We start from the raw sequence: 11,651 nt of genomic DNA, 5'->3' as shown, positions 1-11,651 counted from the left end.
CATCAAGCTATTGTTATGTGGTTCCTCAATATACCAGACACAAAAAACAAATGTAAGTTACAGTGGTTTACAGTTTGGAAGGGTTGAGATTAAAAGCCATACCACTGGGGATTTTAATCAGCAGAAACACTCTGGTCAGTAATACTGTCTACATACAGGTTTTCAGATCTAGACCTTAGGTGTACTTGTTCTGAGAGCTAGAAAAATGTCTAGGCAGAATGGTAGAGATAAGCTAGGTAGTTCTGGTTTGACCCAGTTAGAACCAATTAATAATATAGCGGGGAGGGGGGTATATTATTCATTGAAAATTTAAGTCTTATCTGTCATTCACAGTACGTGACTTAGATTCTTAGCAAATGTGTTACCAAAACCAATACATGTCTGAGTGTCCAATATGCTTAGCACTTTGGGAGTGGTGAACGTATGGTATAAGCTATATATGTACTCTTTGCCCTCAAAAAATATAGAAGATAGGACTCAACAAATGAAACTATAGTGCAAAAAACAAAGTGCCAAAGAAAACTGAAATACTTAGGAAATGTTTTAAAAGTAGGCAGAATTTGAGCTTAACTCCCAAATGGGATAAGAAGCGAGTTTTTCTTTCAGCTTTTATTAAAAAGTACCATCAGGTAGGGGCGCCTGGGTGGCTCAGTCAGGTAAGCGTCCGACTTCAGCTCAGGTCACGATCTTGCAGTCCGTGAGTTCGAGCCCCACATCGGTCTGTGCTGACAGCTCAGAGCCTGGAGCCTGTTTCCGATTCTGTGTCTCCCTCTCTCTCTCTGACCCTCCCCCGTTCATGCTCTCTCTCTGTCTCAAAAATAAATAAACGTTAAAAAAAAAAAAAAAAAGTACCATCAGGTATATTTATGGAAAAGATCAATGCTTACAAAGGGTTCGGTTATAAAAAATCTTTGTTGACCTAAGTAGTATCTGATCAAAAGCACAATTAAAGGCCACAAAATATTAAGTATCAGTTTATTTAAATTTCTAAAAGATGTAAAAATAGACAACTTTTCTTTGTAGTAGAAAGAACATGAAGATGTGGAGTCCTAGGACCTAGTTTGGTGTGAAATTAGGAAACTCCTGTAATCCCTCTGGTACCTACCTCCATTTCCTAATTTGCAAAAGGGCAGGAGTATTACTTGTTCATCCTAACCCTCAAAAGGTCTGTTTGAGAAATAACTGGTCTGATTTGAAATAGAAATTCTTTACGTGTGGCCAACATTAAAATAATAAACTCATCACGGTAAGTGGAACATTATAGTTCATGACAGTAATTAGAAATTAAGTGGCAACATGCAGATACTTGCAAATATTAATGTAATGAAACAAAACAGAAGGAATATTTCTTCACACGGTAGTTGGGAAGGAGAAATAAGACTTCTACTACTTAACTAAAACAGTGTCTCTATACTAGCTTTTGAATATTATAAATATCACCAGACACCAAACCACAACATAAATTTCATTTCTATATTTCAGAAAACCTACTTGAATACACTTTGAAACAAGAGTACAACAAAATAGAATATACTTCAAATGTTGAATATACAAACTATTATAGTTCAAATCTGAACACTGGTACTTTCCCTCTTAAACTTCAACTAAAAAAAAAGAAAAGAAAGAAAGAAAAGAAAGGAAGGAAAAAAACAAAAACACCAGGTATTAGAGCTACCTGACAAAAATTCATGCTGAGCCTGAACTTCCAAGTGACAGTAGAACTGGAACTGATATGTCTGCACAGATGCCAGGGCTAAGTGAGTGACACAGGCAGGTTACAGCAAAAGGCCAGAGCAACTGTTAATTTGTCCACAATTAGGAAACTGACAGACTTAAACTACCATATAAAATGTTACATGTAAATTCTATAACAATACTGTGCTAGGTACAAGATTTTTAAAATTTTTCTTTTAATAAAAAAGCTTTACACAAACAAGCCATTAGCTTATTTCGATAAAGAAAACTGAAAATTAGTCTAAGGCCTTTGTTTTAAATCAGCTTAAGCTATATGATATAAAAAAAAAATCGCACTAGATCTTTTTTGCTATCTTTCTGAAAAGCTTTTGGATCCATTTTCAATTCACATTCTAAAATACCTATATTAGCAGTCTTCACGTAGCACCAGTTAAGTGAGTTCTGTGTGAACACAGTAATAATTGCTGGTATGCATATAAAATGCATCAAAAATTGCTGTATGTAACAATGAGATCACCCATCCCAACCCCTCCCCACTGAAAACTATATAACCTCTTACAGAATGTTAGTGTTCCAAGTCTTAGTGTAACTTGATATTGTAGTGAGTTGCTTGGTCCCTTTTCAATCCTTTTCCTTATTGATGGGTTCAGTTGTTTCCTACTGTAAGAGGCAGTTTTCTGTCAGCATCTCCGTATGTAGTTCATTTCCCACTGAAACATGGGATAGGTAATTTACTTCCAGTAAGTTTGATTGTTTTCTTATATGCATTAAAAATGTTTTAAAGTCTTCTTTTGACTCTTCTTGATGACCTCCCTTGCAAGTATTTATGTTAGTACTATCACTAACAGTCTTAAGTCCGTGGTAGGGCTGCTATTTTATTTCTCACACGTCACTAGTCCTTCCGTTTTCATAGTTACAGGAAGGGCAATAGCTGAAGGTGCACTGACAACCACTACGTGGGTCACTGTCTTATTTCCATCTGCTGGTTTTTCTTCTTGTACCAGCTGCAAAGTTTTCACGTCATGTTCCTGCTTTTTTGCCACTGCTTCTGATTTTACCTCTGGCCCTTTTATGACCGCACTGATAACTCGGGGAGGAGTCTGGCCAGATGCCTGCTGAGTAGGCACCGATAGTCTCATTACAGGTGTACCATGGGCTATGGAAACAGGAGTAAGTGCTCTCACAGCCAGCGGGGTTCCAACAATGTTAATGCTTCCCGATCCAGTCAGATTTGACTTTGTCTGAAGTTGACACTGTGCAAGTTGTGTAGCTGGGATGGTAATAATTTTGGCAGGCTGCATGGTGATTTTGTCTCCATTTTCAGAAGAGGCTGGCATCACAGTAGGGATTGTCTGAATAACTACCTTTGGAGAGGTTGCTGTTGTTGGACTAGTGCTGGTTATTAACGGTGCACCTGCATTAACTGACTGAACTGCCACAGTTGAAATTTTCTGACCCAACGATGTCATTACAACAGGTACTTGCATTGCGACACGAACTGTCCTAGTAGATTAAAAAAATTGATTTAATGTTAGACAATAGGTTTCTTGAGCAAAAAGATGAATGCACATCTAAAATGTACAAAACTATTGCTCTCAAACTCTACAGGTGTACTGACAATTTACAGTATGAAATAGCATGAAATAAATACATTTTAAAAACAAAAGCCCACACTAAGTTCCATCTACAAAACCATAAAAACCAAGTCAGGTTAGCTGAGACATCTACTTTAACAGCAACAAAATACATTTAAAAAAGATCAGGCAATTTTCCAAGTCTTGATGACAGTGGGTTCTTAGGCTGCTAACATTAAAAAGGGGACATATTTTTGCTAAGGCACTTTCTAAAATAAATACGAGTAATGGTTTCTTTCACTGACCTTGGAGCTGCCGTTGCTGACACAGATGTGGTAGTAGTAGGGGACCTGGATGGAGCATCGTGACCAGGGGAAGTGATATTCACAACTCTAGCTACACCCTTCTCTGCTCTGGAGCAGTTTAGAGAGGAGTTTTTTCCACCACGAACAGAGGTTGCTGCTTTTAGGAGACTTTCTGCAGACAGTGACACTCGTTCTAATGATTTTTCATCAGTAGCTGCTGCTAAGTCTTCATTACAAGTTTCACTTTTGTCGTCGTCTATGACCACTATGTTTTTGGGCATATCCTTGAACTGATATACAAGCCTCTGTCCTTCAACCTTTGCAAGAATACCCCTTTGGTAATAATATCTGTAAGGGAAACAGTACTACATGAATCAAGTGCATTACATTTTTTTACCCCCCAAGAAACACCATGTAGAATGAATAGTAACAGAAACATTCACTTGTTCCTGTTAGAGACCAGAAGGAGCTCCTTTAAAAGGCTGAATCTGTGGAGTATGTGAATACTGTCACGTAAACTATATGTCCATTTACAAACACCCCTAATTACAAGAAGGCATGTATACTGAAAAGTTTTATGGGTTTCCCAAATTGACAAAACTTAGGGAAATTTTCATATTAAGATAAATCCATTGTAACAAATTCACAGGAACTAAAAAGTAAATTAACGATTTGGAAATCGTTTTGTTTGCGTTTAATTTTCTTAAAGGTGTTCAACTTTTCTATTAAAGAATGGTCCTAAAATTAAGCACATTTTTCTGCAAAGATGGGTTTCCAGTGATGCTGAAATTTTAGACATCTAGACCAAAATCTTTCTCCCTATCTACCTCCAAATCCAAGAAACTGCTCTAGAATATCCCCCAAATTGTTATAATAAGGGGCTTTTAGAGCTCTTTTTAAACCACTAAGACAATGTTCAGAGGTATTACGTTTTGTTTAAAAATTCACTCTTGTGTTCTTACCTCAGAGCTCGTCCCATAGTTTCATAGTTCATATCTGGCTTATTCTTATGCTTCCCCCAAAGCTTAGAGACAGCCTTGGAATCCACAAGCTTGAATATGCCTTTTTCTCTCTGAGTCCACTTAATATACCGAGGACAAGTATTTTTATCTTGAAGTAGATCTAAGAGAAACTCCCACAAATAGGTTGTGTTTCCTTTGAAAAAGTGATAAGACATTGGTGAAAAATTCTTTAATATAATTAAAAGCAATATTTAATTATGCTGAATAAAAATTCATTTACTACTGGTAAAACAAATGTACTAAGAGTCTCTCAATAAGTACTTGACTATATGAGCAATCACTTATACAGTGTCAAATTGTATCACCCAATTACATATAAACTATCTTTCATTATAAAAGTTCTACATATACTTGTTTGCCGGTTTTCAAAAATAATATCCTATTTATAGTTATGATACTCCTATAATAGAGGTCCTGGGTTTTGTACTATTATACATCACCCTATCCTAAATTTTGAGTTCAGTAAAGGCAAATGCATAATGCATAGCACAAAGTGAACCTGAATTAAACATAATCTAATTTAATCTAATTTATTAATTTACAGATTTAAACCACGAATAAATATGCACCAGTATGTTTATCATATAAGCCCAAATTCCATGATCAAAATTCATCAAAAGGCACTTATTTACTGAAAAGGCAAGTAGTACACAATGAAATATGCAAAACTTTTAGACATTAGTCCAAGGATCTTTTTATAAGATCTATATATATACTTTTATAAGATCTATACTATATACTATATAATGGCACACCCAACATGAGGCTCAAACCCACAACCCCGAGATCAGGAGTCGCACGCTCCACTGCCTAAGCCAGCCAAGCTCCCCGAAACGTATTTTTCTTTGGTTCACCTTTATGCATGAACTCTGAAGTACATGTCTTATAAAGTATAAATTACCCATGACCCTTTAAACATTCTTTTATCACTATCCTCTGGACTACCAGTCAATGTGGATTTGATTATCAATGAATGAGAGCTACTGCCCTAAAAATAGGGTTGTTGTTTTTTTTTTCCTTAACTGCTAATCTCTTTCTACTGATGATACCCGATTCAGTGAAGATAAGCAGTATATTAGGATTTCATTATACACGAACAATTCAGTTAGTAAATACATTTGTGCTTCAGTCTTAAGAACTCCTTAAATAGAAATATTAAGTAGTATTTCTAGCATTTCCTTTACCTGTCAAGTATTCATCAAATGTTAACTATATACAACATTTGATCACATACTAACAAAATTTGAAAATGGGATATTTCTGCAGAGTAAAATACTTATTCATCACACACTACGTAGTAGGACACAAAAGAGCATTTAAAACGTGGTCCTTCAAGGAATTTACAATCTAGTCGGGAAGGGGGAAAAAGTAAATGACAAGTTAAGAACAATACAAAAAAGAAGTAATGGTTTGAAATGACCTAAGATCTATCACAAGGCAATACATAATTATATTCCAAATGATTGACAAAGTTTCTGGGGTTTCAGGAATGAAAATAAAGTGGATCAGTAAAGCATGAAGACTTGGAAAATGACTAAGATGTGCAGAGAGGAAAAGGAGAGAAACTGGGTAGGTAGGGTAAAGAACTTAATCCCCCAAAGAAGGGTCAATTTTTTTTTCCCCTTTGGAGAACTCTTGAGGGCGGACAAGTAGTGGATGGACAGTGTTTATAAGAAGATCAGGCTTTTCAGGCTGCTGACTTTCTTTTATTCCCCTCATAAGCCTCTAGGGCCAGAGGTTCTTAAGTTGATCAAAGAACAGAAAAGAACACTGAGAAGAAGAAAATTACACACACCACCACTGAGTCACTGGGTCATCTCTAGGCTCCTACTCACTATCCCCTTACTCTCATCAAATCTAGATCCAAATTACAGCCTTCATGAGAAGAACCTTTAAGGGTGGGAGGCTTCCAAATTAAGCCACTGCTACTCAATCTAAATGCTGATGCTCTTCCTCAGGCATTTCATTTTCATTCTGGAATTCTCTGAAAATTCAATAAATTTATTAAGCCATAGTTGAGACCAGTGTGCATCTCTTGACTTGAAAAGATTAACCTTCAACTTTACAAGGTTATATTTATGGCTCTGAAACCCCACTGCACCAGCATCAACATGTATAAACTATAGGTAACCTTCAACCACATCAAGATGAGTACTTGGGACATTTTTATTTTCTTTGTGAAAAGCCCCAGAAGTGGATATAGTAAAAGTGCAGAGAACTTACTCTGTAAAAAAATGTTTGAATAACAGACAATGCCTTTTATATGGTAGGGATTTGAGTGCATCCATGTTTGTTGAACTAGACTCTTAACGTTCCTCAGGTTACCTTTAGGTACCACTCCACCCCAGTTCCCAACCACAAGTTAAAACTTAAAAGTCTTCATCTCATTTTAAGGAAAACAATTTGGAAAGGGAAGCCTTTATCAGACAAGGTAGTTCATTAAGCCTCTGACATACTGTCAGCATTTACAACGACATTTTACAGAGGAAACACTGAACTTCTTAAAATGTTTATTTTTATCTTTTTTTAATGTTTATTTTTGAGAGACAGGAACAGAATCTGAAGCAGGCTCCAGACTCTGAGCTGTCAGTGCAGAACCTGATGCAGGGCTCAAACCCACAAACCGTGAGATCAAGACCTGAGCTGAAGTTGGACATTTAACCAACAAAGTCACCCAGGCACCCCTTAAAATTTTATTTTTATTTTTAAAATTTTTTTTAATGTTTATTCATTTTTGGAAGATGGAGAGAGACAGAGCACAAGCAGGGGTGGGCGGAGAGAGAGGGAGACACAGAATCCGAAGCAGGCTCCAGGCTCTGAGTGGTTAGCACAGAGCCTGACGCGGGGCTCGAACTCACAAACCGCGAGATCATGACCTGAGCTGAAGTCAGACGCTTAACCGACTGAGCCACCCAGGCGCCCCTCAAGATTTTATTTTTAAGTAATCTCTACACCCAGTGTGGGACTCAAACTTACAATCCCATGATCAAGAGTCACATGCTCTACCGACTGAGCCAGCCAGGTGCTCCCGACTGATTTTTAATCTTTTATCTTCACATTTACCATGCTGCCTCAAGTTTAATAATATGGGAATTTTAACAAAAAGTGATTCTGACCGGCAAAAACAGGTCATCACAAAGGTTTTCTCCAGTGTTAAGCATAAGGTCTTTGAGTACAGGAGACCCGCTGATGATGGGAATTATTTTAAAAACAGTAATAATTGTATACAACATAAATTAAAAGATAAAACCTAAGATGTTAGAAATGTAAAATGACCAAAGACAGACAAGGAAATAAGTATCCTAAATCCATCCTAAATTGAATTATTATTGGTTCCTGAATAAATAACATTTCAATGTAACTTGATTTGTAACGGATTTTTTTTTTGCCTTTATTTCCTGGCAAACTTATTAGAGAACTTTTTTTTTTACTAGAGACTTAAGTTTTGCTTTAATTATTTAAAATTAGATGTAAAACCACCTGTTGAAGATGGAATAAACTTGAATGTATTAAACCAAAATATATCCAGCTATTAAATATAAATCTGAAAACATTCGTGAAAGTGAGAAATTTTGGTTATCAGATAATCAGAACACACCTAAATAAAACCATGATTAAAATGACCTGAAATCAACTTACTTAACATATTAAGACAACGGAATGTAGAAGTCTTGTTAAAGTTGTTTTTAACGAAAATATGCCAACTCTAAAGCAAAAATATGGTAAGTTTTTGTTCTGACTCCTGACAGGACTGACATTGGTTGAGTAGGAAATTAAATCCAGTTTGCCTTGGGAATTCTTGCATTACCTCTATCAGTTAAAAATGATGTATCCGAAATAAGTCTTCATTATAAACTCTTTCAATTCTGAGTGGCTCTGTGTGAGGATAAGTGCTGTTACACATACCTCCCCATCAAGAACAATGGCCCTTAAGAAGGGTGTGCACAAGACTGCACTTAAGGGGCACCTGAGTGGCTCAGTCAGTTAAGCTCCGACTCTTGATTTCGGCTCAGGTCGTGAGCTCACGGTTCGCGAGTTTGAGCCCTGCACTGGGCTCTGTGCTGAGGATGCAGAGTCTGTTTGGGATTCTCTCTCCCTCAAAGACTGCACTTAAGACAACCTTTCCCAAACATAAATGCCTACCTACTGCCTTTTACTCCCCCACAGCCTATCTATGGCTACAGAATTTCAGTGGGGTAGGGACTGGGTACAAATTAAAAAAGCTCCCCAGGCGATGCTCATACATCCCTGATTAAGAACTACTACCAAAGACTGTACTTCCGCTTGTACTAGAAATAATTTTCTTACAAATGCAGAAATGTCGACTGAAAAAAAAAAAATCATCTCACCTCCAAAACAGCCCTCCCCAAATTACCTTTGCCTTCTCTGGGTTTCTTCTTTATACCTAACTCAGGAGACCCATTGGAAATTGGTGATTGCTGGGTCTTTGGTTTACGGCCAACTGAAAAAATAAGATTGAAACCATACAGTGAAAACAAGAAAAACAGAAGCATGATCAGCAGACTCTGTGAGAACACATTATTCATGAAATTGACACTAATTTGTGTATTAATATACTGCAGTGTATATAAAAACTGCATTTAAAATGAGCATTAAAAGCACTTCTGCAATTTCAGATTACAGCAGTTAGTTGGCAGTAATTTCAGTGTATATGGCAAATCAGGTACTACCAACCTATTATTTATATGGTCAGAGCCTCAATTTGCTAACCTCTTCCAATAATGTAGCAATGGAAATGAATTCTAGTATTAACTTTTTTCTGTTCTACAGGATTGTTAGAAAAAGCTTTACCTACCTATTGCAGAGGATGTGGTAATCTGCGAAGCCCTTTCAGCTCAAATGAGGAAAAGTAAAAAGTGTTATTTTAAACACTCTATTGCTCTGAGCCAATCAATTCACCAGAATTTAAGCATATGTGTCCAGATTTCCCCACCTCAACGTGTAGGTACATTATAAGGATAAAAAAAACCTTCCAAATAATTATTTAGTGTGTCTAATAAGGGTGCCCTTCCTTTTGCTTCTCGCTTCTGCCATAAGGCTCTCTCAGACAGACTAGCATCCACCGTGAACAGAAAGAAAAGCAAGAGCTGCACTTTATACTAAAACGTGTAAGGCTGAAATGCATTGTTTCCAATCCTTAGCACTGACAGAAGAATTCTGGCAAATGAGGGGGAAGCCTCCACAAAGGCTGGGAGTAGCCAAGCATACTATATTTACAGATTATATTACTAATTTGGTGACTGTCATACATCTGGGATTTCTGATGTCACTCTGTTCTTCATTAGCAAGGATTATTTACAGCTAAATAGAGACCTAAATTAAAGTGTTTTATTTCAAACTACATAGCTTTTATATTCTAGAATTCATCATGGTAAAACTAATAAATAAGAAGTATGCTCTGACAAAAATTAAAATGGAAAGTTCACTGGTCTCCTTATTAGAACAGAGATTAATTTTTCAATTTAAATAATGTTTAGATGTATAAATCAATCAGTAATAAGTCTCAAGCAAAAACAAACGAAACAAAAAAAACAAAACCAACTTCCTTAATCAAAACGTTAGCCCAGGGATGCGGCCTGGGTGCCTTAGTCGGTTAAGCATCCGACTCTTGATCTCAGCCCAGGTCTCAATCTCAGGGTCATGAGTCAAACTCCATGTTGGGCTCCATGCTGGGTGTGGAGTTTACTTAAAAATAAATAATTTAAAAAGCCCAAAAAGGCTTAATTTGTTTTCATATAAAGTAGTATTTGTGAAATCATACTCCTTAAGAAATAGTTTATTCATCAGTAGAAAACAAGGTTCTCCAAATTAATTTTTAGAATTGCATGTAGTCGTCTCTTGGAGATTCATAACACACATTAGTATATCAGAAGGATCTGTTATTAAAAAACAACCTACTTGGGGCATCTGGCTGGCTCACTTGGTTAGGCATCCGACTTGATTTCGGCACAGGTCATGATCTCATGGGTTTGTGAGACTGATCCCCGTGTGTCCAGCTCTGCGCTGACAGAGCACCGCATGCTTGGGATTCTCTCTCTCCCCCTCTCTCTGCCCCTCCCCCCCACTCATGTGCGTGCACGTGCTCTCTCTCTCAAAACAAATAAACTTAAAAAAAAAAAAAAAAAAACCCTAACTCTGTATGTCCCAAATGAACTTAAGCACAAAATACAAGGTATACATATTTACAAATACATTATTTATCTTTTAAATGGCCATTAAGACCATCTATTTTCAAATATGTAAAATTAGTGTTAAATTGGCAAATTATTTCCTGGTTTATATCATACCACATTTTGGTTCCCTAAATGATCCCATTTTTCATGGTCTTTTCCATCTTCTTTTAAATCCAAAAATTCCTTAAGTATTTTGTAATAATAGCTCCCATGTGAATACAGCCAGCCAAGGTACAATGGGAAGGTAGGTAAACAGGGCTATTTATATGTATGTCTTTTGTTTTTAAACATTTACAGCAGGAAATAATTCTTTCTAAATCCTCTCTCATTCATAGCTCTCGCAAGATACATGTAATCTACATGTAACACAGAACTGAAGGTACTCAATCTTATTCTTCACTGTGTCCCTCACAGTAATGAGCACAGACCTATAAATATCACAGCAATTTGAAATACCTCTAATAGATGAAAAAGCTACCATTATTTCTAACACAAGTTTTTCGTACTTTTGCCTTCGTTTTTTTCTACTCTAAAATGTGAAGAGATGCAGAAGAAAATGGAATTAGATGAGTACCCATTTATACAGATTTTTCATTTTTTTCAAGTTTTACCTTTGGACCGAAGAGGAAAGAAAAGGACCCAGTTGCTGCACATCCCTTAGGGATGCTGGAGGTGTGCTGGGGCTTTGTGCCTCACCCACTGAGGTCAGGTCAACAGAAGTTTCAGCAGGAGTCAAATAGTAAGTAGAAAGGCTCTTTATCCATTGGTGAGTTTATTCCACTTAAAAGTCCTTACTGGCAATCTTGGTGTTTTAAGACAGAAGGTAAATAGCATTGGGCTTTCTATTTTAATTCCCACAAA

The 11,651-nt window shown here is 36.7% G+C and overlaps 1 protein-coding gene across 14 annotated transcripts in view; it reads right to left on the bottom strand.

The window, feature by feature from the left end:
• Positions 1–958: 958 nt before the first annotated feature.
• ELF2 (E74 like ETS transcription factor 2) overlaps positions 959–11,651 on the bottom strand; it is a 94,045-nt gene continuing 83,352 nt past the window's right edge. For 6 of the 14 annotated variants that reach the window (XM_043604032.1, XM_043604023.1, XM_043604083.1 and 3 more), the window contains 5 exons: positions 9,413–9,451; positions 8,972–9,058; positions 4,537–4,729; positions 3,575–3,922; positions 959–3,198 (listed from right to left, as the gene is read on the bottom strand). In XM_043604032.1, coding sequence (XP_043459967.1) covers positions 2,571–3,198; positions 3,575–3,922; positions 4,537–4,729; positions 8,972–9,058; positions 9,413–9,451 — 1,295 coding nt within the window. In that variant the 3' untranslated portion in view covers positions 959–2,570. The remainder of the gene's footprint in view (positions 3,199–3,574; positions 3,923–4,536; positions 4,730–8,971; positions 9,059–9,412; positions 9,452–11,651) is intronic. The other 8 variants (XM_043604049.1, XM_043604040.1, XM_043604101.1 and 5 more) reach the window with 2 other exon arrangements.

The sequence above is a fragment of the Prionailurus bengalensis genome, chromosome B1 (assembly GCF_016509475.1).
Source record: "Prionailurus bengalensis isolate Pbe53 chromosome B1, Fcat_Pben_1.1_paternal_pri, whole genome shotgun sequence".
In the NCBI taxonomy this organism is placed as follows: domain Eukaryota; kingdom Metazoa; phylum Chordata; class Mammalia; order Carnivora; family Felidae; genus Prionailurus; species Prionailurus bengalensis.
This window is presented reverse-complemented; position numbering and strand designations above follow the sequence as displayed.